Source organism: Ixodes scapularis, unplaced genomic scaffold, assembly GCF_016920785.2.
Source record: "Ixodes scapularis isolate PalLabHiFi unplaced genomic scaffold, ASM1692078v2 PGA_scaffold1__304_contigs__length_218370807, whole genome shotgun sequence".
Lineage (NCBI taxonomy): Eukaryota > Metazoa > Arthropoda > Arachnida > Ixodida > Ixodidae > Ixodes > Ixodes scapularis.
The window spans coordinates 85,158,263-85,184,683 of NW_024609846.1; the positions used below are offsets into that span (position 1 = coordinate 85,158,263).

At 46.7% G+C, this 26,421-nt stretch overlaps 1 protein-coding gene across 1 annotated transcript in view; it reads right to left on the reverse strand.

Moving 5' to 3' along the window:
* Positions 1 to 703: 703 nt before the first annotated feature.
* Positions 704 to 26,421, reverse strand: part of LOC8038476 (glucose dehydrogenase [FAD, quinone]) — a 40,703-nt gene continuing 14,985 nt past the window's right edge. The window contains exons 7-11 of the mRNA XM_040222772.1: positions 18,623 to 18,767; positions 15,979 to 16,142; positions 12,490 to 12,667; positions 11,254 to 11,473; positions 704 to 872 (exon numbers count right to left, since the gene is read on the reverse strand). Coding sequence (XP_040078706.1) covers positions 704 to 872; positions 11,254 to 11,473; positions 12,490 to 12,667; positions 15,979 to 16,142; positions 18,623 to 18,767 — 876 coding nt within the window. The remainder of the gene's footprint in view (positions 873 to 11,253; positions 11,474 to 12,489; positions 12,668 to 15,978; positions 16,143 to 18,622; positions 18,768 to 26,421) is intronic.

A 26,421-nucleotide genomic window follows, 5' to 3' on the forward strand; every position in this document is an offset into this window, starting at 1 on the left:
GCTTCTCCGTTTAGGAGATTGTCCTTTCTACTAAAGGAGCTTAAGCGGTCCGTACAACAGGGGTGTTGCACATCGATTGGTCGGCAGTTGAAGACCCGGTTCACGAACAATCCGTTCGGTGCTGTGTGTAATGTGCGCCAGCAGGAGGGTCATAAATGCTATGCATTAGAGCGCCTTTGGGAAATGCCAAAAGGCAGCCAATACTTTTTTTTTTTCAAAGCATGAAATGCTTTTTAATGCTAGCCACCATCAAAAAACCTTTTCCGTCCGTCCATCCGTCTGCCCGTGCTTTTCCCTCTAATTTAGCGGGAAAATTGACGTCTCGTGGCCAAAATATCAATTCAGTTTCCCCGCTCAATTTAGAGGGAAATAGATGTCACGTGACACAGCAATTCTCGCACCCATTCCCTTCAATCCATTTCATGCATCATAGAACTTTTACGGCCTAAGTCAGTGCGATTTTCTTAATCTATGTATACATATAAAAAACAACTTAAGTTTTTTTTTTTTTTTAGGATGACCAGTGAGTGGTGTTCCGAACACATCGCGGTGTGGAGCCACGCTCACGACCTTTTGAGAGTGCAGAGGTGAGTAACGTTCTCCACATGCTGGTGCATGCGGGGGGAGTGTGCGAAAGCATCGCCTCAAGTCTCAACCCATCGGGGACTGGAACGGGGGATTTGTCCTATTCCCTCTCTGGCTTTCATCCGATCAAGTTGAGGAACCCGGAAGGAGACGGGTCGTGGTCCTCCCTGATCATGGCGGCTCCCTTCTCGGCGATCATGTACGTGGGCGCGTTCAGGTTGGCCGTCACGATGCTCGGCATCACCGAGGCGTCGATAACGCGCAGACCCGTCACTCCACCGCGGACCCTGTACGGGCAGAAGAAGAGAAAAAGTTCAGTCTCCAAGTTTTAGAAGCTGGGTTTGAGGAGCAAAACACGAAAGGCCGCTATTCAGGGAGTTGCAGAACGTTGAAAAAAAACAAAAACATTTGTACTAATATCATTATCAGAAGCATATGTGATCTCTCAATGAGTTCGTGTCAAAAGAATGTACTGTCGAGACCGGTTATAACAAAGTCGGTTATAAGGAAAAAGCGACTACAGCGAAGTGATCACGATTTACCATTCCCTTTTGCACTTCGTTATAACCGAAGTCGGTTATAACGAAATAGCGGATATAGCGAACTGATTTCCGATTCCCGCTGACTTCGTTATAACTGGTCTCGACAGTAGCAATGTGTTTCGGAGGAACAATTTAAACATTCTCTTTTCTTAAACGGTTGTTTTAAGCTTCCCATTACAAAAAAAAAAAAAGAAAAAAAAACGAAAAAAAAACGGCAGTAGGCTTTGTTTAGATAAGATCATGCACAAAACATTTTGCGAAAAACATAATATTTAAAGAGAAAAAAAAAGTGTTGAGTGCGCCAGAGCGGCATGTTTGATTTTTGAAGTTTTCGTATATGTCATGTTTGGTGACACCTACTACGCAAAGTACAAATATCAGAAATCTGAAATGTTCTTCACTGATATTACATTAAAGGAACTATTCAGTGAAATATCTACACTACACCATTGTGGAGGTTATATATTTCACGTGAAAAATACGCAAACATGGCGAATTTGACGTTCTGTCGCTAGATGTTTGAGTCGTTATCTACAAAAATTGAATACCTACAGCATTAAAATTTGTGTCATATATTTTTATTAAAACGTTATTTCGAATGATATATAAATCATTGCTTCATCTCAAAGATTAAAATTTTTATGTCACTCCAAACTTGTTTTAAATTACAAAGTTAGGAATTATCAAGGGTCAATTTAAAAAATTCATTTTCGATTTTTCTGAAATTTATACTGATAGTTCTTAACCATACTCACGTGTTTATTAACGAGAAACATATTGCATCATTTTGTTCCCTTCAAAGTTACAGCGCTGCGAAGTGTACCTTCCCCGCCGACATTTTTCCCAATGTCACAGACGAGATTATCTTTTGATTGTTTGTATTTTATTAGATATCTTTTGTTTTGTATTCGGGTATTGGGCTCATTTTCAAGTATTATACTAACCGAAAGAACACCCGCATTGCTCGTCCTTTTTATTAATTTTCCCAACAAGCCTGTTTTGTCCTTTAAAATGGCAAGTTCTATGAGCTTTAGCTGAACGTTTTCCGAAAAAGCAGGACGAAAACTTATAATCGCTACTACTGCATTTTTTTTTACAGAAAGCAATAAAGAAGTATTTACAGCGGTGCAAACTATATGCTAATATTTATTCGTATATTCGCGATGAAGTGGGGATGGTTGAGCCACCAAGCTTGTTACACTGCTATTCATGACGGCTATTGGTCCGGCTGACCAAGGTAAGCAAATAAACAAAGAAGACAAATGGGTTGGTGAAAGTGCAAGAATCAAAGAAAGAATAAAAACACTTAGGGACAAGGACAGACGGCACGGTTCATTCAACTAGCAACGAACATTTACTGATGTCTCCTTCAATACGTACAATCGTGTCACCTGCGACTTCACTGGCAGGCTTTCAGCGAGACGTACGTTAAGAGCAAAAATTATAATTATAAAATTATTTGTAATTATTTATTTCGTTAAAAAAACATCAAATAAAAAAAAATTATGAAATAACGAGTAAACATACCGAGCGCACTATAGTTGCCCGCGTTCGCAGGAGGGCGCCTTGGGAAGTTCGTCTTTTGTCCCCCCTCAAACCTAACTGACCAATTTCGCGACGCACTAACCTGTGCTGCAATAATTCCAACGAATGCGAAAAGAACATTCAACTCCGAATGTGGCTAGAAATAGGGAATGCACGAACTGGAGGATTTTGCCCGATTCTCTTCGGGGAATTGACATCCAAATCTTACACACTGCATCAATTTTTCTGCTATATATTTTTTGTGCTTATTAAGATATATCAGCACAAAATATTTTATTGACACTGTAAATCGCTGCCATGGCTGAAGACGTTCTGTCAAGACACGGGACTGGCAACCACTTCGTTTGTTAATGACCGCAGCGCGCGTGTTGTCTTGTCTAACGATCACTCCGCGACGTCCCGAAAGCATGACAGGAGAGAGAAAGAAGGAAAGATAATGCGTTATTAGCTTTTCTGTGAAGCAAGGTACAGAGTAAGCACGTGGCAATGAGTTCCTCTGAAAAGAAAAGTGCACCAGGAGAAAGCGGTCGATAATTGCGTGTGCTCTGCGGTCCATGGGGCCGTCTCTGGTTCCCGTAAAACCCCCCTTCAGGTTCACGAGGGAGGCCGACGCCGGCTTGTGGGGTTTGCCTCCTGTATGAGCTGCCGCCTTTCTGATTTGGCGCTGATTAGGTTGGTACAGCTATTATTACGCGCGTCAGTATATTTGCCAATATACGATAGTATATTGGCAAAAGTGTTGCTTAACATCGGTGACGCCGGCGAGTCAAAGCGATGGCATGTCCCTCTACAAACTGCGAACACGTGCCCTTCAAACCTCGTGACTTTAAAATTGGCTTCATGGATGGTCGTGTGGGTCTTTAGTCTTGGCGGCCTTGCTTTGCTTTCCGATCGGTCACGTCGAACGATGCAAGGCGAGACAACAGCTTCCGCATCGCTACAACACCATACATCGACAACGTGATTATACATTGTTTTGCCAAGATAAATGCAGGCCTTTTGTCTGCTGTTCAAGCCGCAGCGTTTTTTCAGGAATGCTGCGGCTTTGATAAAGTGGCAATCGGTTCGTGCATTCCTTTGTTGCCACAATCGGAGTTGACCAATTTTCTCGCACTCGTTGGAATTATCGCAATACATGTGAAGGCTCGTTCACACACGTGTAACCAGGTACGACCGAGAGAGACAAGATCGGTTTTTAAGCCTCTTGTGACGTCTTAGAACCGGATGCGATGCTGCCGAGCTGGTCCTAAAATATCGTAAGAGACTTAAAAATCGGTCTGGTCTCTCTCGGTCTTACTCGGTTGCAAGTGTGTGAACGGCGCTTGAAGGCCCGTTCACACTCTTGCGACCCAGTAATACCTAGAGAGACCAGACCGGTTTTTGAGCCTCTTGAGACGTCTTAGGACCGGATGCGCTGCAGCGGAACTGGTCCTAAGAAGTCGCAAGAGGCTTAAAAACCGGTCTGGTCTCTCTCGGTCTTACTCGGTCGCAAGAGTGTGAACAGGCGCCTTAAGACTCGAGCGTAGTTCACACACTTGCAACCGAGCAAGACGGAGAGAGACAGGGCCGGTTTTTAAGCCTCTTATGACGTCTTAGGAGCGGATGCAATGCTGCGGAGCTGGTCCTCAAACTTCGTAAGACTTGACGTCGTTACTTGACCCTCTAAGTAACTATGTACTTTACTAGTTCATTTTCTAAAAAAAAGTAACTAAATAGGTTGCTCGTTAAAGAAAAAAAGTTAACAAAGTATGAAGTAACTCGTTACGTGCATGTCTGGGCCTCAGTCGGTCGCTAGTCATGGTGGCCAAACACTAACTTTGTGCAGGGTATGCGCTGAGAAACTGAGGGAGACGACTTACGAGAGCGTGTGGGGACGTCAGAACGCCGAGCTTTGGTTGAGACGGTTAGTGGGTAGATGCCTTTGTCTGCACTGCACTCGTCGAAGGCATTAAGGGCGTTTTACCGACCGAGTGCAACAGCAACGCCTTGCGACGTACGGGTTGCTATGGCAACAGCTGCGTCGGTTCCAACAAAACCGGTCCAATACCCCGTTTTTTTGGAGCCAACGCAGATGTTGCCATAGTAAAGGCGCGTTCACACACTTGCAACCGAGTAGGACCGACGGAGACAAGACCGGTTTCGAAGCCTCTTGTGTCGGCCTAGCACCTCCTCCGCAGCAGCGCATCCGGTCTTACGCCGTCGCAACAGGCTTAAAACAGGTCTTGTCTCAATCGGTCCAACTCGGTTGCTAGTGTGTGAACGGGCCTTAACCCGCACGTCGAAAGCCGTTGCAGCCGTGCTCGATCGGACTCCCGCAAGTGTGTGTACTGTTATGACCCGTCTCCATCTCCCTGTGCTTGTGAGGATCGACCTTGCATTCTGGTGCGGACAACGACCAAGCGAACACGGTTGGCGTGCGATCCGAACCCTTTTTGCACGTTCGACCGAAACCGGAGAAGCGTTTCTCTCGGGCCTCGGCTCAAGGGCATCAGAACCGACGTTGCCGTCGGTGTGCTCTGCCTACGGCGTCTACATTGCGCGGGGGCGTCTGCATTCCACGGAAACGCCAGACAGAATCCCAACCTGAACAGATGGGCAGTCTGTTGTGTCTGCGTCTACCGCATACAAGACAAGCGCCTACTAGTCGCCCTCAATTCGGAGAAGAACAACGACCGAACATTGGGGCCGAGAGGAGGAGGCTGACGTCGAGGCCAACTTTGGAATGCGGCGTTAACCAACCAATGGCACGGCAGCTCCAGAACCCCGATTTTCTTATATAAGGACCTGTTCGCTGCCCATTCGGCGCGCTCCTTTTGCCAACATGCTAAACGATATACCCATGTAAATAAACTAGTTTTCTGTTCTGTTAAGTTTTCCCGGTCTGTTTCCCCGACTGTCTGGCTGGGACGTTGTTCGCGAGAAAGGTTGGACGCCAGCGAGATGGCCATGCTACCCGAGAGACCAGGCTGGGCGTGGACTCATAACAGCTGGATGGCAGCGGTGGGATGCTGAACAACGCGGATCAAGACCCCCCCACAGACTCCACGAACCGATGACCACACATGTGGGTGAGTGTTCGGCTTTTGTCCCTAGAGACACACCAGGCTTTCGCTATATTTAATTGTTTTGTTAGACGAAGCGGGTGGTTGAGATTATTCTGAGGCGTGGGTTTTAAAGAAGCCGTCAGGATAGTAACAGAGCCAACATTCAGAGCAATCATGAACCTCAGTTCGTTAGGCAAGGCAGATCTGATTTTGATTTGCGAGGAACTGGGTGTGGAGGGGGTGAGAAACAAAACGAAGGCGCTCATCATTGAGGCCATCAAAGCCACGGGAGCAGATGTGGATGAGCTTGCGGAGAGTTTGGACTTAGCTAAGGACAGACAAAGAGAGGAGCTCGAAAAGAGGGAGCGAAGCGACCGCATTCGTCGCGAGGAGCTCGAGCTTGAGCTAAAGAGGCAACAGCAGGAAATAGAGCTCAAGAAACTAGATCTCGAGTTAAAGAAATCTCCATCGGACGACGGAAGCGGAGCGGGCTCTGGCGGCGGAGACAGGATATCCTTCAAGATGAAAAACCTTATGCAGCCCTATAAGGTAGGAGAGGATATTGGCCTGTTTCTGGTCAATTTCGAGCGGACTTGCGAGAACCTAGCGTTCGCTCGTAATACCTGGCCGCAGAGACTGCTAACCCTGTTGCCGTGTCAAGCAGCTGACGTCGTAGCGCGGCTCTCAAAGGAGGACGCTGAGTGCTACGACGTGGTGAAGTCGAATCTCCTTAAGAGATACCGTCTTTCCATGGAGGCGTTCCGGCTGCGCTTTCGACAGGCCAAAAAAGGGAAGGACGAATCATACCTCGAGTTTGCGTATGACCTAAAGGCCAATCTCATTGAATGGCTAAAGAGTGCTGAAGTATTCGACAATCTCGAGAGTGTGGTGGAGTGCTTCAGCTTGGAGCAGTTTTACCGCTCCATCCCTGAGCAGACGCGACTCTGGATCCTCGACCAGAGGGAAGTAAAAACAACCCAGAGGGCAGCAGAGCTGGCGGAGGAGTACGCGGTACGCAGAAACCTTCGCGAGGAGGACCGCTATGGTTCGGGTCGCCGGGACACAGAGCCAAAAGGCTATTCACGAAAAGGAAAATGCGGAGAACGAGAAAATCTCACAAAGAAGGCTGCGCCCGAAACCCAAGGTAACGAAAGGAGGAATCGTCCTAATGAGGAACATCAAGCGATCAGGGAGAGTTCGGGCACAAAGCCTGAACAAAAGAGGGCGTTCGAAGCCAAGAAGCCAATGGTGTGCTTCAAGTGTCAAAAACCGGGGCATATCGCGGCCGGATGTAGGTCTCCCAACGTCGTGTTTTCCTACATAAGTGAGAACGAGGAAAACCGGCGGCTGCTGGAGCCGTACTTGAGCGACCTGACGGTGAACGGGAAGGCGTGCAGGGTTCTCCGAGACTCGGCTGCCACAATGGACGTGATCCACCCAACCTACGTAGACCCCAACGGATATACAGGAGGTTGTGCGTGCATCAGGCAGGTGATCGAGGAGCACAGTGTGTGCCTACCGGTCGCCCGAGTTTGCATAGAGGGTCCGTTCGGTACGCTCCACACCGAGGTTGCGGTGTCCGGCAGCCTGCCGCTTCATTACCCCTACATCTTCTCAAACAAATCTGATCAGATGCTCCGAGAGAAGGGTCTTAGCTTTTCGGTGGGTTCTGTTCAAGCTCTAACTCGCTCTAAGGCACGGGACCTTGCTACAAAATTTCAGTACGAATCGGAGTGCTCGGATTCGGCTGAGACGGCGTGTAAAGAGGTTACCGACGAAAAAACTAAGGATCAGGCGGACAGTGCTCAAGCACCTGTAAGGGAGACTGATCCCGAGATCACGGAGGCTGAGCCAAGCGCGGCGAAAGATGCTCAGCATCTCGCAGGGGAGGGGAGCTGGAGCCAGAGGGAATCGCCTTGACACCGGCGTCATCTAGTTTTCAGAGGCTTTTGAGCGTCGAGCGATCAACTTTGATCGCAGAGCAGGAGGGGGATCATTCCCTCAAAAACTTGAATGAGTGTTGCCAGGAAGGCCTAGCTCGGAGGAACGTTACGTTCCACAAGCGATCGGGTGTCCTGTACCGAAAGTATCGAGACCGCAAAGGGGTACAATTTGATCAACTTGTCGTGCCAAGCAGCTACCGACGAGACCTTCTCCACCTGTCCCACGGCGGCTCGTGGTCTGGCCATTTGGGGATCAAAAAGGCGAAGGCACGAGTACGGGTTCTTTCGTTCCTCTGGTCACCTTGCGCCGTCCGGACTGCCAGGTCCGGATGGGGTGACGGGCTTCGTTGTGGGAAGCTGGGCGGGTCTTGCCGGAGACGAAGTTGCTTCCCTTGGCCGTCGACGACTAATTCAGTTGAATTTGGGGATTACTTTTCAATAAACAATTTAATACTTTGGTAGGGAATGAAAATACAAAGATAAACAACACTGCGAAACGATAACTTCCCCTGTACGGGGTTGGGAAGGAGGTGGTCGGGTGTTAGCTTATCCAAGTTCGGGAGTTGGCTGGCTCGTGGGATTACGTCCCGATTACGGGGACAGAAGTCCCTCGGAATCCCACGACCTGACTCGATTACGGAGCGACAGCTCTCGAGCCCCAGCACGAACTAAACTCACTCGCTGAGTTTCTAATCCAAGTTACTCGTTGGTCCGTCCCCTTTTAGTGGACCGGCGAATCCTCGATGCGTTGTGAGACAGGCGTTTCCCACCGCCAACCAATCGGCTCACTTTCTCGCCACGTGGGAATTGCTTGTATTCCCGGGTGGGAACCCGCGGTCTGCGTACATCTGACGGTCAAAGGTCGGGCTGGTTCGGATGCAAGCAAAACCATTTCTCGCAAGGCGAAGTGGACAACCGACCCCAGTGTGGATAGCGCCGACTAAGTGAGCCATCTCGCAATTCATTCTGCCAGAGGCGGTCTGACGTTGCCGTTCTGCCGCGACCCCCCACACTCGGGCGAGAAAGACTAAACCGATGTAAACGCGCCGTGTAAACAGCGCCGGCCAGAGCCACTGCGCTCTGGTGGCGGTGGTGGTGTAACTTTACTTTTTCCGGCCCGGAACGCACGCTCCGATTCTCTCGGCAGAAAACGCGCGCCCGAACCTCGCGTCGTAAAGTACGCCTGTCTCTCGAGGTCGCCCGCCAAGGGAAGTGTTTACAACAGCGCTTTTCCCCCAGCCAAATCTCCCTGGTGCTAACGGCCCACCCGCGGAGCTCTCGTCGATCCTTACAGCACGCTTGTTGCAGGAATATTACTGGTCTGCTACGTTGCCGGGACGAGATTTACCGTTGAGACAGATCATTGCCCTCTCACCTGGCTAAGGAACATGTCGCCCAAAAATGGTCGTCTGCTCCGCTGGAGCCTCGCGCTGCAGCAATATTCGTTTGACATTAAGTACAAGCGGGGTAAACTGCATACGAACGCTGACAGCTTGAGCCGCTGCTCCTAGGCTGATGGAATCGATGAAATGGATTTCCCCCCTTTTGCGGAAAGTCTATTTGTGCGTCCACAAAATTGTTAGGGAAACATTGATACTGGGTTTTAAGGAGTATTCCTAGTTTGTATGAGTCTTAACTGTGCATTTACGTTAGTTATTTTGGGGTTTCTTTTCACGGGAGTCCGAGTTTATTGCTTTTGTTCTCCACTGCACTCGTCGAAGGCATTAAAGGGATACGGAATCGAAACTTGAAATATAGAGAAAACATCAAGAAATGAGTTCAATATGATCAGCTAAGCCTGTAATGAATAATCGCACGGTCGTATTTTGAGCAGATGGCTATATTTTATGCTCTAAATGCCGCGATTTTGGCGAGCGCTTCAAAATCAGCCATGGAGGAGCGCGATGCATCTCGGGAGATCCGGCAGACGTCTTGACGTCATCATGCCTCGGACGACCAAGCGTACCGTAGTGACGAGTTTTGCCACTTGGAGGCGTCAACGCGTTACAATCTCGCTTTGTCGAAGTACCCAAGGGCTGTAGATATCGCGGGGCCAGCACGCGCACCAAACCTGAGAACAACCGAAGCACGCGTTTGCACGTCGCGCGAGAGCTGAAACCAAGGTGGCTCACTTCGTTTTGGCTCTTTCCACCAAGACGCCTCGGTATTGCGTTCAGGCCTAGGCAATCTATACCAGTGAGCGGACATACCGCTGCGGCGCTGCTTTCAGAGGCATGTTGTCGTCACGACATTCCACTGAAGCTTCATAACCAACTACCAGGTGGTTTTTGATTATCGTTCAATTCACTTTAAAATATGTTTTCTTGCGTTTTCTAGCGCAATATTTATGTTTCTGTGGTTGTGCTGCTACCTGCGTCATGTTGAAACAAAGAAATGAGCTCCAGAATTTGGTTTCCGTACCCCTTTAAGGGCGTTTTACCGACCGAGTGCAACAGCAACGCCTTGCGACGTACGGGTTGCTATGGCAACAGCTGCGTCGGCTCCAACAAAACCGGTCCAATACCCCGTTTTTTTGGAGCCAACGCAGATGTTGCCATAGTAAAGGCGCGTTCACACACTTGCAACCGAGTAGGACCGACGGAGACAAGACCGGTTTCGAAGCCTCTTGTGTCGGCCTAGCACCTCCTCCGCAGCAGCGCATCCGGTCCTACGCCGTCGCAAGAGGCTTAAAACAGGTCTTGACTCAATCGGTCCTACTCGGTTGCTAGTGTGTGAACGGACCTTAACCCGCACGTCGAAAGCCGTTGCAGCCGTGCTCGATCGGACTCTCGCAAGTGTGTGTACTAACCTTCAGAACGCGGAACGCAAGCGTCAAGGGTTAACGCGTTCGACGAGTGCAGCGGAGACAAAGGCAGCTTTAGGTCTACCCACTATACCTGTTTTCACCTCAAGAACCATAGGAAAAAAAGTCCGGCTTCTCGCGGATGATTACTAATTTTCACCTTTAGGTGGAGATTTAAGATATATTTATTAGCATTTTAGAGTGGATACACGTTATCTTATCTAGGAGTACACGTTTCAAACGCCAAAAGCATCACCTGTGCCTCCGACAACCAAATCTGGCGAGAACTATTTCGCGCGGCGTATGAACAATGCGCAAAACTTACTGTTTTCTTGGGGTGAAAACGGGTATAATCATTCGAACCGGAGCTCGGCGTTCTGACGTCCCTGCGCTCTCTCGTCTCCTTCTTTCCGTCAGTTACTCGTCGCATTGCCACCCAACGATTGAGCACGAGCTCTGCGTCGTGGCACTGCAGGGCACTTGGGCGTTAAAGCTCGAGATTGGGTCCACTAATTTCGGCCACGGTCGGTCTCAGAGATACGAGAAGAAAGGGACGGGGCCACCAGTCACACTGAACATTATGGCTTCCTTCTGCGCACCCCCACCTTCGCCTACTGAGCTGTGGAATGCAGGTGAGATTCGCTGCAGCGCTCTTCTGCCACAGAAGCCACGCATATATCTTCACAGTCCACTGATCTAAGCATTTTTCGTCTGTGTGCGCAAGCGCTGGGAAGGTGTATGGATTTCCCCGCTGCTTTTGTGACTAGCGTAGAAATTGAGTCTGACGATACCTGAGCCTGCTGTCGACGACCGCTGCCCCGTGCTCGCCCAGAGGGCAGGTGCAGCAGGGGTGCCACGTTGTGCAGGTGTGGTGGCGCGCCAGGCAGGCCAGGTATGGCTCGCTCCACATGGCACCCTCCGCTTTGCAGGCAGGGAAAGGAATGGTCCACAGCCGCGCGCCCAGTTTTTCGAATGCCTTGCTCCGGATGATCTGTACCGCCGCCTTGGCGCCTGCACACAGCCGAGGGATTAAACTACGCTTCAATGTCGAAATGTTTCTGACTGCTTGGGAGCACTCGCAAGTTATAACAACGCTGTCAAAATACGCACGCGTAAAGGCCCGTTCACACACTTGTGCTTTGCTTACGACTGAGTTCTTGTCATCTCTTACGACGATAGAGCACTCCGACACGCTGGCGCCATCATTAGGAGGGCAATAGAACTGCGTTTTACAAGAGCATAGGCTTTTACCAAGTTTAACAAGATTTGCGAGATCAAATGCATATACTAGAAATGAGAAATGGTCGTTTTTAACATTGTCAAAATATTTTCTAAGCCAACAAAAATAGTATGATGCGCGAAGACAAGAGGAAATATACGGAAATGCCAAGTGTTCCACGGCTACTCGAATAAATAATACCCTAGTTTTGGCAACATTTCTGATCGCGACAAAGTTACAAAAACAGCAATGGTCTCTTCAAATTCGTAGAGTTGTGTTGGGCTCCTGCTAATGAAACTCATGCGAACAGCCGAATGCGCGCCTGTAGCTGCGGATATGTAAGGTACATGGTGCCCAGTGGTGTTCAGGCTAGGGCGGCACACAAACCTCGCAAAAAAAAAACAAATAACCAAAATCAAAAAAAAAAAAAAAAGGATCAGACAGTGACCTTTTTTATTATTACAATGACAGTCGGTTTCATATCTTGACGTGACGGAGGCACGCTCTGTGGCATTTTACCATTTTCAGCTTGCACTCTACTTTGTTCCACCGCAACTTGACAAACGGCGAAAGCCGTTTGCGAAGTTGCTCTCTAATTAGCCTTTCGAGCCAAATAGAGCGACAGAGGCGAAGCACATGACAGCCGTTGTCAAAGTTACGGGGGCGAGAGCGAAAGCAATCCCGTTGAAAGAAGAAGGGTCGACGTGGCACTATACTCATTTAGGTGCCACGTGGACGACCTGCCGAGCTCGTAGGTGGCCGGGGACAAAACGCTTTCGACTCGGACGAGGATGTCGGTGCCACTCGCCTTGCACGGCGACCTGGATGTCGTCGGGATGCGTGAGATAGCGCGGGTCGATGACGGGTGCTTCGTCCGGGTCCGCGCTCCTCAGCCGGACGTGGCCCTTGGACTTGGGCCTGTTGATGATGGGTGCGAGCTGGAAGCCGTGCTCTCCTCGTCTGGGCTTGTAGTACGCGTCGTAGACCTCGAGAGACGAACGGAGCAGCACCTGTACCCATACGCTCCCCCAAAGCCGCAGTCCCGGGCATCTGCTACCCTACAAAATACACGGTGTCCACTGGAGACATGATATGGCAAATGTATCGGCGGACGCGCCTCACGGATGTTTTGAGGCGCGTTTGCTTTGTGCCAACCTTTCAAGACGTCTGCAGACAGTTTGTGCATGACCAATGCGTGACACGAGTGTCGTACAAGGCGCGCCTCACACGGTGCGTACAGACTGACTTTTGTATAACGCATTACCAGTGTGACTGTGGCTTAATGCCTTCTTTAAAAAAAAAAAAAAACACTAACTCACATTAATAATATTTTTTTTTTAAAGTGCTGTGGGTAGGACACGTACGTTTAAAGATTAAACTTTTCAAGTATAAACAAAACTATAGCGCTATATTTGCGATATTTACGTCGTGAAACTCAATTGATATATTCAAAAACATCTTGGAATCGCTCATATGAGTCTCGCTACGTCTATAGCAAATTGTGTCTCGCGGCGTAAATATGAATTAATTGGGCTGAAAACTTTTTTCTTTCTTCTTATTTTTGTTCGGCGTAAGTTAAATATTGTGACACATTTGTCTAATCAGAGTGCACAGAAACAAAAACTCACAACGTAGCATCGGTTGCGGTTACGCCGAGTGATGTGAGAATGGCTAATATCCTTCGAGGGTACTCAGCCTCTCTCGCGCCGTGTTCGAAACGCAGAGTTAGTGGCGTGCTTATTTTATGATCGTATTTGTTTTTATTAAATAGGGCCCACAGGCACCAGGGACACTGACAGGGTATTTCTGCTCACTAAGGTTCGTATTTGTACATGACATATGAGAGCCCAACTACCCAGAACCCAATTCGCGGCTCAAAATTCGTTTTCTTTCCGCCCGAAAACCGCCGATCAAGAACTGACCGGTTTGAGTCGCGCTCACTCTCTTCTCCGTGGTCACGTGCCGTTTTCTATAGTTTAGACACACACACACTCCAAATATAATCAAAGTCGTCGGTCATCGAAGGCACACACTCAATACTAGAAATGAACAAAAATAATGATACCCATTTTTAGTGGCTTATAAAAGCTGCAAATACGTTGATTGAAAATAAAAAAGAACAAGATTGCACAGAGAACCGCAAGCATTTTGCATTCTCTGCGTAATTCTCAACATGGCGTCTTCTCGAAGGCAGTTGCGGGCTGGATGGCTGAACGAAGCGGACGATGGGGCAGGCGACAAGCTTTGTGGAACCTCTACTTCAGAACTGCTCTTCGCGGTACCGGCGAATCTGCCTAGCTTCGAAAGAGAAATCGTTTGCCGATCAAAGCAATCAGGATTTTTTTCCGTACGACACGCCCGACCGCCAAGCTGATTCGTACAAAGACGTCGCCGAGTCGTCGCCCCTTCTCCTCGCTAAAGACATCGCTCGCGCAGATGTTTTTTGCGTTTGCGTTTTTTTGTGCGACGTGCGAGTTTTTCGTTTGCATCGCCCGGCGGGAAAAACGAAGGAAAAAAAAAAAAAAAAAAAGCAGAAAAGAAAAAAAGAAAACGCGGTCGGGTGTAGCCACGTGACTTCCGGCAACTCTCTTCTCCTCTACATTTCTTCTTCCTCCCCAGTCCAGTTTCAGTTTAGTTCTTGAGCAGTTGCGTTTTTTTTTTTCACTTTATTAAAAACATGCGTGACGCTGTAGCAAATTAATAATTGGGTAGTCTTCTGACACCAATTAAATCGCCTGGCAAAAAATATATATATATTTTGGGGTCGTCAGTGTCCCGTTGATGACTTTCAAACTTGAGCGGTTCAACGCTTATCAAAGAGAGAAAGAAAAAAAGAGAAAGTGATAGAGAGAGAGAGAGAGAGACTATTGTTATAAAAGAAAATGTGAGTGTATGTTACTAGCGAACGTAGTGAGATGATTTTTACGCCGTTCGATCCAAGTCTTCCTCCAGCCTTTTGCTCTGGTGGAGTCTGCAGAATATATGGTCTCCATAGAGTGACGCGCAAGAGATGTAAAATTGGTTTCAGGCTTTGCATGTTACAGGCTCTTAGGCTACAGGCTACATGCTCTCAGACTAGAGGCTACAGGAAACAGCCTCTCGGGCTACATGCTCTCAGGCTCTGCAGGCTTTGCAAGCTACAGGCTCGAGTGTGTTGCTTTCCTATGTAATCACTTAGGACGAGATGACACCCTGGACACTGGCGCTATCCCCCAGGGAGCTGAGATCAGCCTATAACGTGACTAAAGGCTTTGCAACATTTCCGATATCAAATCTACGCATTATCTACATGACACAGTCGCTTACAATATTGTCAAAATTATTTTAAGCCCACTTTGCAAGAGATTCACCCAAAACTTATGTAATACACGCAAGACTCGAGTGTTGCGAACACAATAACAAAAATCACGTTAAAAAAGTAATTAAGATTTATACGTCTGAAATCAATGCAGCTAGAAAATAGTGACTCTTTATCACCATACATAGTTTTAAACATGGCTGATTGAGTCATCAATCCGACCGATCACCGATAACAATGCAAAAGAAAGAATTACAGCAAATATAAAATGCAGATTAATTAACAACTTTTTTATTGATGTAACCCCGGCCATACTAAACCCAAATCAAATTGATCTTCTTTTAATAAGCTAAAAATATCTTTTTTTCGCGATAAGACGTTATTTTTCTAGTTTTAGGCTCTTTCCCGTACTGATTTCCTTGCAATGTGACGTTGTGATGACTGACGAGCAAAGTGGAAGTACTAGTTCTAGTTCGCTGTAGTAGAAATAAAAACCTCAACGCTCCGATTTTCTCAGAAGAGCGTTGCTTTTTGCTCGTGTTTAGCCTGATATAAAGTTTTCACCCTTGGTGATTTATTTTTTATTTCAGTACAAAACAAATACACATAGAAAGAGTGATATGATAGGCAAACGCTAAATATAAACTATTTTTTTATTGTTATTTTTGCGAGAACGGTTTGATTTAAGCCACTTGGCAAAGATGGTCTGATTTAAATTATGGTTTAAATAATGATTTACATCCGAATTTAAATCATCTGGATTTTTATTATCCATCCTGGTTCCAAGGTCACCTCTAGATGGCGCCAGTGTGCCAGTGTGTTCTCTCGTCGGAAGAGGTCACACGAACTTGGTCGTAAGCAAACTCAAGCGTGTGAACACAGCGCACTCAAGCTTACTCAAACGTAAACGTGTCAACCAGCCTTACTGACCCAGAGAAAGAGGAACAAAAGTGGTTCTCCGGTCGCTTCCCTCGGGGTCCAGACGCGTGACCCGCTCACCTCTCGAGTGAGCCCGGTGTCGATGAGGTAGCGCTCTCCTTCGTCGCTGCTCGGCGACACGGACATGAGCACGATCTCCACGTCGGGGTAGTCCAGGCTGGCGTTCACGAAGGGCGTGTTCACGAAGGCCAGCACTTCGATGCCGGCCGGGACGGCCAGGGGGCCTGTGGCAACCGTTGCTTTTAGCCCGAAGGCAATGGGTTTCCCCCTGCGTTCAACCGAAAGCTCAGAGGAACGAGGGGACAGTTGGGAGGGGGGACGTACAAATATATGTCTATACGCATCTTGCATAAATGAAGCAAAGCAAGGAAAAAACAAGGATGGGTAGAGATAACACAAAGAGGACGTGTGCTGTGAGAGGTTCTTTGCATGCAGTGGATTTACTATATAAAATAGACCTGTCCCGTGAGAGGTCCTATGTAGGTAGGTTAATACGACATTTCGAATGGGGACAACTCTTCAGCTGAAAATGTTACGTCTAAGGAATTTTATACCCCTCGAGGCAAAAAAAATATGTGAATGAGTCAACCAGCATACAAACAAAACGAAACACAAGTGAACAAACAAGTGCATTTCATGCAGGTTGGAGTTCTGCTAAACAAATGAAAACGAAGACATGAAAAGAAACATAAACACACATTAGCGTCCAGTACGTGCACTCTGACTCCAGTGACTCACTCACTCACATTGGTAGAGGCTCGAACATTAACCTCCTCTATACTGCATATACACAACAGCAATACTAAAAAACAAAAACAAAAAAGGAGATTTAAGCATGAATCATTTAGGCGAGACGAATCGGGGGGGGGGGGGGGGGGGGGGGGGGGGGGTTTGACGGTTCACAAAACGTTTTTTCTCCCTTCACTAAGTGTAGCTCTCTCACCTCTTTTCACTTAACTTCAAGACGCTTGCGTTTCACATTTGGTTACATTAAGTCTAAGTTTAGTTTCACACGCATACATTATACTCAGGGTGAAAAAGAAATAATTATTTCTTTTAGAAGAATAAATAAATCAGATTTTTTAATTCAAATTAAACTTACATAATTTAAATAGTTACTTTTTATCACCAGATCTGCGTGTTTTTTAATATGTCTGATATCAGTCTTTCCTGCTTGATCACTCTTTGCTTCAAATATAAAATAAATGCCCCCTGAGAAGCAAGCACTGATGGAAAAACGGTAAATAAAAAATATTTTCAGTGTTATTTCTGGGAAAAGTGTTCAATTTAAACCTTAATTTAAATCATAATCTAAATCACGATTTAAATCATCTTCATTTTTATTCTTTACCCTGAAGCTACTGCGCCCTGAAAGCCCCGAGTACCCTCTGACCAGGGATGGGCAAAATACATGCAAATATGTATCGAAATACACATAAAAAATACTTCGTCAAAAATGTATTTAATTACAAATTTAATTACATTTCCAAAAAAAAAAAACATTTAACTACAAGATACAAATACAACCAAATGTATTTAGTCTCCTCCAAATACTTTTCCAAATACATTCCTCAAAATTTGCGTCAGCAAGTTCAGGGCACCTGCAACGGGTTTCTGGGTATCTCATTTTCATTTTGCATCGCACACTCCGGAGTTAGTGTGAAAGGCTCTAGTAACGTAATAAAAATATAATCACAAAAAAATGTAATCAGCTTGGACGTAATAGGTGAAAAAAGTACAGAGCTTCAAGCAGCTTTTTCTGTCGATTACATTTTGGTATAGACCAACAAAGAACCGAGACGATCAGGACGCGCAGCACTAGCTAGAGATTTTTTTATTGTTGCAACCCGCACCAGTTACGAAAATCTGGACGACCCGCGCATTTAGAATGTTCCAGGCAAAAATATGGATGAAAATCAGGCTGGAAAGCATCACAAGTTGTCACAGGCGCTTATTTAGCCAGTCTGCCTGTGAACGTTGATTTCGCCACTATTCTTGCCCTGGACTAGCACCGTAATCACAAAGTCACTAAACGCTTGCGCTTGATTGAGAGACACTGCATTTGGTGCAGAACGTAGCTTTCTTCCTGCTCTGGACAGTGACAATAAATTTGAGGGATGTATTTTCACCCACAAAATGGTATTTAATTACAATTGTATTTGAAATACCCACGTTCTAGTATTTAAATACGCACGTCAAATACATTACACAATTTGTAATTAAATACAAATGCAAAATACACAAAGTAATTGAAATACGTATTTTAAATACTTGTATTTGAAATACTGCCCATCCCTGCCTCCGACAAACAAGCTTCTAGATCTCTCGATGGCGCCCCGTCTCTCGTCTGGACTCTCAGAAGGTCCAGCGTGCATACTGGCCTGTGATGCGCAGCAGGAACACCAATCGCTGATCTGCCTGCCATCAGTTTAATCTAATAAGATGGGTCGACAGCGTCGTGTCCTTATGGTAATTAATAAAGTGACAAAAACGGCGTCCACCTCCCTTTTGATATCCGAAATCGGACGGTCATTAGAGCCGGACACCGATCACACTTCTCATAAGTTGAATATAAAAACGCCGTGCATGCCCTGGCACATGCTCGAAGGACTCAGCACTGCCACCCCTCGGACTCTACCTCTTTTCTGTTAAGGTGTGAGCAAAAAGGAGAGTTAATTTATGCGCGTCGTATCGCGACCGGTACCTCTCCTCCCGAAGACGTAGTCTGTGATGATGGCCATGTTAGCCAGCTGCAGCTCGGCGCCCTTCTTCATGGTCGCTGCCACGCCGCCCGTGAACATGTGGTCCTGAAGGTTCTGTCCCACCGGAAGGTCTGCGACAAGCGAGATCTGCGAGGAGAGCTTCTTCGTTATTCTCCTTCAAAATAATATCGCGCTTTTAGGATTTAGCATGCTATGTTCTTGTATCATAAATGCACGTTCGAACACGCCATACTTTTTTTCTGTAACATGTTTGTGCAAACTTGGGCGCTAAGTTTTCACTTCGATGATGGCTCGTAGCTCAAAGGCATGATCAGCACATATGTGTATAGTTGACGTATCTTTAAAAATATTGGTGAGTTCAAAATCGTAAACGGGTTAGGGCACGAAAATTTAACGGGAGATTATTCTTTAAATAGAATGCTCATGAACACCAAGTTTCGAGATTTTTAGACCTTTAGTAATTGTAATAATCAATTAACGAATGTTCATCATTTTTATCTCGCGACCAGGCAAAAACATTGCCCAAGTTAGTCATAGAGATCAATGACAGTGGACGTGTTTTTCTGGAGCTCCGGTAAAATTAAGTATCTTTTATTTATTTATTATTTTTTTTTTACAGCGACGCTGTTAAGGGCTAGTTTCCTCAGTATCATGTTGGTGGACAAACAGATCTTGACACAAAACTCTGGACAGTTACCGCCATCTATTAGCGACGGCGGCAACCTTTCCAGCCTTTTCACTCTGGCTTGCCGACTTGCGGCCGGCCATTACTTCATTCCCACCATAGCACAGCTTCGCTGATCTTCCGCCTTCACCAGAGTGAAAAGGCTGATTTTTTTGTCTTTGTTTAAGTGTGCATAAGGTAGAAAATGAGATAGTGCTAAGTAGTGATATTGTGTAAGGATAGCTTTTGAATTTAAATTGGATTGTTTAGTTTAGCGCTTAGCGTTAGGGAAGATGATTTACTGGGGTGACGTCACAAGCTTTGTTTAAACGTATAACGCGATGGTAGGACCGTATTTTTTTTTTTTTTTTTGCAGAAGTTTGTGACAACGTGAATAGATAAGATTTGCTTTGCGCTTAACGTTTCCTGAAAATAGTTTGTGACAACAAAAACCGGTTAGTTTTTATATTTTATTTTTGTGGCGTTATTTCGTGACAGCCTTCGAGAGGCGGTCCATGTGGTGCTACAGGTGGGGCTTGCCACGCAGGACAGTGTGGTAAGTTATTTTGAGTGATGGAAGAAAAAAAAATTAGAGGACGACTGAACACTTAACACTTATGTAGACAGGTGCAGACAGAATGAATGATTGCGAGACGAACGCGAAAAAATAAAGAGGTCGAAAAGGAAGGCGAAGGGGAGGTGCATTGCGACGCGTGTTGGAGGTGGTGCTATTTAGATGAAACCTTGTTTCCGATTGTGTATACGGCACAGAAGGCAGAGTTCACCTGCAGGATTTGTCTAAGACAGGCAGAGCTCCCCTCCACCAGCTCTCTACACTGGAACTGGTGGGGGAACTGCAGAAAGAAAGAGAGTGTAGGGCGGCGCTGGAGGCCGAGGTTGGGGAGCTGAGGGAGAGCCTAATGGCAAAAAGCGAGAGCGCAGCTAACCAGTTGGAAGGACGGATTGAGGGGATAGATACAAGGGTAAAGTTAGAAAGACAGACGCGGAAGGCAGTGTAGACGGAGCTGGGAGGGCTAAAACGCAGAGACAGTCGGATGGTGGGCGCGCCAAAGGTGGGAGAGCCGAGTGCTGACGGGAGGCGCCTTCCCCAGCAAGGAGATGTAGGAGATAGCAAGGACAAGGCCCGAAATGAATGCCGACAACGCCGACATTCAGCCAGATAGCCGGAACAAGTGGGGCCACGGGAGGACAGACAAACACAGCATCAGAAAACAAGAGGAGGAATGTGACAGGACAAGGGCAAAGGGAGGCAAAGCGCAGGATGGTGTTAACGGTCGGAAGTTAGAATGTGTCAGGATACAAAGTGGCGGTCCTAAAGACGGTAAGGTATGATGAGATGGTGCAGGCAGAGGACAGGCCAGGCAGGAGTTTTAGATGAGGTAATGGATAGAGCCAAGGACAGGATCTAGGACAACATGAAGGGAAAGATTCTAGTTGTCGTAGACGCAGGGGTAAATGATGTCCGTTGTGCACCATCCCAAAGGTCCAGTGAAGGAGGTCGGAGTAGCCAAGCAGATTATTTTAGCGAATGGAGTTATACGGGTGATAAGGTAGGCCCTAAGGTACGACGTGATGGATGTCAACCAGGAGATCTATGGGACTGGAGCATACCACCTTTTCTCCTGGGATGGCATCCATTACAGCGTACCTTCGGGTAGGGTACAAGATGGGACGTACAGCTAGGTTTTTTTTACGGGCAAAGAAGGGCCCGAGGAGAGTTCCTGTCTGACAAGGGAAGAGGCCACAAGGAAGGACAGGACTATGACTCGCAGGAGAAAAAGAAAAATACAACAGAATGTAGGGTTTATAAATATGCGAGGTGGTAGGATTAGGGTGAAGTAGACGGAAATTAAGGATCAACTCCAAAATGAAAATTTTACAGCATACGGGGTCGCGGAGACACATCTTAGAGACATAGAAGAACAACCTTTCATGCCAGAGTGCACGTGGATGGGATGCAACGGGAAAGGAAAGGAACGAAAATGGGGAGGTCTAGGGGAATTGGTGAAAGGAAAAGATTGAAAGAGAGTCAAGGAAGATTCTTGGGACATTTGTGGGTGCAAGGTAGTATTGGGGGTGTGCCAACGCTCTTGGGATTTGTATAATTGTGGGCCGAAATGATACGAGAGAGGAAAACGCAGAGCACATAGGATGCATAAAACTTCATATCAAGGAAATCGGAAAGGACACTGAAATAATAATCATAGGAGATATGAATGCTTACTTTGAGGAATTTGATGGTTTCACAGACGCGTCAGGAAGAACGTTACAGGAGTTATGCGAGGCCTTAGATATAGTACTGGTAATTATGCGCCCCAAATGTGAGGGAAAAGTAGCACGGAAGAGGAACATCTCTCAATCGACTGTAGGCTCAAGTATGACGTCCCGCAAACTGTACAACAGATTGAGTCGCATGTAGATAGACGAAGGAATGAAAAGCTTAAGAAGTGGCCATAAACGAATTAAGGTTAATTTTGGCAGGACACAGTAAGAACCAGAATCACAGAAGCAAGGAGACAAGATAGGTTTTAGTGACACAGCTAAACGAAATATCAAAACGATTGGAGGACAAGGTAGCCAGACAAGCAGGGAAAGAGTGGTCGTACGATGAATTACTAGAAATATTCAAAAGGGAGTTAGAACGAAACCAAGCCAGATATAAAAGACAAATGCAAACACAGGCCAAAAGCTGGTGAAATAAGGAAGCCAAAGCAGCCATAAATTAGAAACAAGAAGCATCCAGAAAGCATAGACGAGCAAAAAAAAAAGGGGGGGGGGGTGTTTCTGCAGAAGAAATAGAGAACAAATGGAAGGACTTCTCGGAAAGGACATCAGCGTCATGTGCTTTCATCCAGCACTAGATCGGAAAATACGGAATGAAATTAACAAGAAAAATTAACCGAAATGATAGGAATGCAACCAAGAAGTTTTGGGGGCGCATTAGTTCGCAGGGTAGAAGACAGAGATGCGTCACCACTCATTAACTACTGGTGATGGGACACTAGCAGAAGGGGAGGAGGCGTGCAGCGTGCTAATATATTAGGAGCATCGACGAGGAAATGTTTTCAGACCTAAAGCATCCAGAAACCACGAAAATAATAGATTGTAGTGATAGCCAACCACACTTTAGCGAAGTACCACAGATAACACCAAGGGAATGGAAAAGAGTCGAAAGCAGAGTGTCAGCAGAAACATCAACTGTACCAGATATGGCACACCAATGAGACTAGTGAAAATACTTGGAAATACAACTAAGTTTATGCTGCAGCGAAAAAGTGGAAAGAAAATATTGTTTGGGGGAGGTACCCAAGACTCGGCGACAACGCAGGATGAGGCTGCTATGCAAGGGTATAAAGGCGACAGGGACAACATCAAAACCTACCGCCCCATAACGGTAACATCTGTGCTATACAGACTGGCAATGCGGATGGTGAAGTATAAAGTAGAAAAATGGGCAGAAACAGAAAACATGTTAGGAGAACTCCAGAATATGGTTTTCGCAAGGATAGGCGACTAGAAAATAATTTGTATGCGGTCACACAATGTATAGAAATAGCCGAGACAATCCAACCACCGTTATGGATGGCATTTTTAGACATGCAGGGAGCATACAAATAACGGTAATCAGAAATTTCTGTAGATAAAGCTAAAGGAATCAGATTTAAATGTAAAATTGGTACGGTTTTTGAAGGAAGTGTACGTGGACAAAGGACTAACTATAACGTTGGAGGCTCAAACCACAGATACATCAGCAAAAGGCTTGGACTTAGACAGGGATGCCCCTCGCCTCTACTTTTCATTATGTACTTAAGAAAAAGGTAGAAAAGACTGGAGATAAGAGCATTGGGCTTCAATATATTGTACATAGAGGGAGAGAAAATTAAAGACGTTTACAATTATGTTTAATGCGAAATTAGAGCTTAAAAATCGACGCCTGCACGTAGTGATCTAAACTTTTCATCAAAGGTGTATTTCACAGGTCGGTTTTTTCTTGTAAAATTACAAAAAGGTAGCCCCCTTTTTGTAAAAAAAAAAAAAATAGGACCAAGAAACCTGCTAGGGTCAACGGCAGGCGGCGACGCAGACGACCAAGTCGAGTTGCGGGGCGCGTTTGGCGCTCAAATTGATAGATGCCGTCGGGAGCAGCATCGGAATGTGTAGACGTCCAGCGAAAGAAAGCAGACAACATGCGTCGTTATGCAACCGCGTTTTTTTTTAAACTTTAGGTTTTGTTTTTATTGACCGCATTTATTTTTCAACCAAAGGTACATAACAAAAGATTTTTCATTTTAATGAACCCCGGTCGTCGCGAGCAGTCTCAGGAGGTAGCGCAATCTACCAATACGAGCGCCAAACGACCTCCGCAACTCGACTTGGACGTCTGCGTCGCCACCCGCCGTTGATCCTGGCAAGTTTCTTAGTCCTATTTTTTACAGAAAGAAAGCTGCGTTTTGTAATTTTACATCAAAACACCGACCTGTGAAATACACCTTTGATGAAAAGTTTAGATTGTTACGTGCAGGCACCGATTTTTAAGGTCCATTTGAGATCTAGCCAGGTGACTTGGGACACCTTATATATGGTGGAAAAGTACAAATATCTGAGAGTGTGGATCAAAGAAGGGAAGAGATACCTTTGAGGATTATGAGAGACATATAATTAGTAAGCGTAAAAAGGTATTGGGCCATTATGAAGTATAGGGCGTTAGGGAACTTTAATACATACGAAGTAATGCGCGAAGTATGGAAAGGAGTATAATGGCACCAGGATTGACCTTTGGTAATGCAGTCTTGTGTATAAGTTCTGAAGTTCAGACGAAATTGGAGATATGACAAAGGAGCGTTGGCAGGGTAGCTCTAGGAGCACATGGGAACATCCCAAACGAGGGAGTTCAGGGTGATATATGGGCTCACCATCGTTTGAGAGCGGAGGTACAGCGAGCGAAAATAAATTTTCACCAAAGGCTAACAGATATGGATGACATAACATCTATAAATACCTCTATATGAGGAGTCATTAACGCGAGATGGACGAAACGTACGCAAACGCTTAGGATGAAATTCCTGCAGCCGGGAAATGGCGTGGAGTAAACGCGTTCAGTGGAAAAGGCAGTTAAGAAGGCAGAGAGATGAATGTGGGAGAAACAAATGCAGGAAAAATCATCTTTAACGATTTATAGGTCACAAAAGTAAGAAATAAGAAAAGGAAGGTTTGTTCAGTAATTCAAGACGGAGCGCTCGGCTGTTTGAGGAGAACAGAAACGTATAGGGCAAAATTTGAAGACACAATGTGAGCGCCATGTAAGGAGGAGACGGAAACTATTGAGCATGGGATTCTAAAATGTAAAGAGCTTAATCCTGCTCTTCCCGAAGGGGCGACAAACGTACCGGTGGCCATCCGTTCCGCTGGAGAAGATGGAAGGGTGGATTATGAAAGGGTAGAGGCAACAAAGTGGAGATTCGAGTGCTGGTGGAAATTGTCTCGGGAAAATTGAACTGCGTGCCACTCACTAGCACAGCTGGGGGTCAGGCGGGACAGAGAAAGATTGGAACTTGCTCCCGCGTGGCTCCGGCCCAGTCTGGGTCGGGTGTTAGCTGTCGCCGACAAGGTTCCACCAGAGGAAACTTGGCGTCGCCGAGGGGAGGAAGGTGATGTTTTTAGTTTTTTGCCCGGTCCCCCAAAGATCTGTCTGGCGATCATTTTATGACCTGGTGATAGTTACTGAAACACATTGGCTTGAAATGAAAAAGGGGAAATCAGGTTTTAGAGCGCAGCTCTTAGGCGCCCGTTTCTGGCTTGAGCGGCGTCGCCGTCGCCGTCGCCGTCAGCGTAACCGCGCGGAGCATTATGGGAAATGTCCCATAATGCAGCAAAGTGGAAATTTTTTAATTATTTAGTCCTATAATGCACCGCGCGGGAAGGAGGGGGAGGGAGAAGAGGTCGAGGGGGAGGGGAGGATGAGGGAGAGAAGGAGGGGAGGGGGAGGAGGACGAGGGAGAGGGGAGGAGAAGAAAGAGGGGGAGGTGGAAGGAAGTGGGGAGGGTAAGAGAGGAAGGAGGAGGGGGAGGAGAGGAGGGGAAAACTTGAAGGAGGAGGGGGAGGAGGTGAAGGAGAAGGGAAGGAGGAAGAGGAGGAGGAAGAGGAGAGTGGAGGGGAGGAGGAGTAGCAGGGAGGATGAGGGAGGAGGGGTATACCCTCCCCTCAGTATCCTTCCCTTCTCCTCTTAAGAGCTGCGCTCCAGTTCGGGGTTACAGGGTGTTGTAAACGTCTTTCACTCTTTTGTCATTGTTTTTAGGCTAGGTGGCGCAAGGTACCGCCCGTTACAAAGGTACAGCCGTTATCATCCATCCATGCATGGTGCCCATAAGCCACGTGATCATGAACGCTCTCATTCTTGGCTTCCCCATGCTCACCTCGCCATGGTACGATCAAAACCTCTCACGCAACTCGGTTACTCCTACGCTACTCTTGCTCTCGCCCCCGGCCCCTTGACCATCTACCCTGCATGCACTGGCGAGATGGTCGCGGACGATGGCGACCACGGCCAGTTCGTCCGTGACGATCTCGTCGTCGCTGGAGGTGGTCGCCAACGGATCGCAGTAAAAATGACCAGGTTCCAACATCTCTTCATAACAATCACTCTCATCGCGGCTGTGGTCAGTGTCGAAGATTCAGACGAAGCGAGCGATGCCGCATACTTCGCTCATCCTTAAATAGATGCTGAACCAACATTTCAGTATCCACAATGAGTGGCGCACGATCTTTCCTCGAACCAGCAGCCGCCGGTGTGCGCGAGCACACGCACCGAAATGGACGTCATAGTCCTCCAGTCACATTTAAGACGGCAGTAAAATGTGTGATTCAAGGAAAGGAGTAATAAAAACAAGCTTTTCATTTCCAAAACTGGGTTTGTTGTAAAAGGTAGGCGAATAATTGGTCTAACAAGCACGTAACTTTCACTTCTGGAGATAAAAAGCCTGTCTTTATTCTATTTTTACCATGAGCCACATTTCACTGTCATCTTATAAGCGTGGACGGAGGATATGACGCCGATTTCGTGTGTATGCTAGCGCAAACCGGCGGATACTGGCTCGT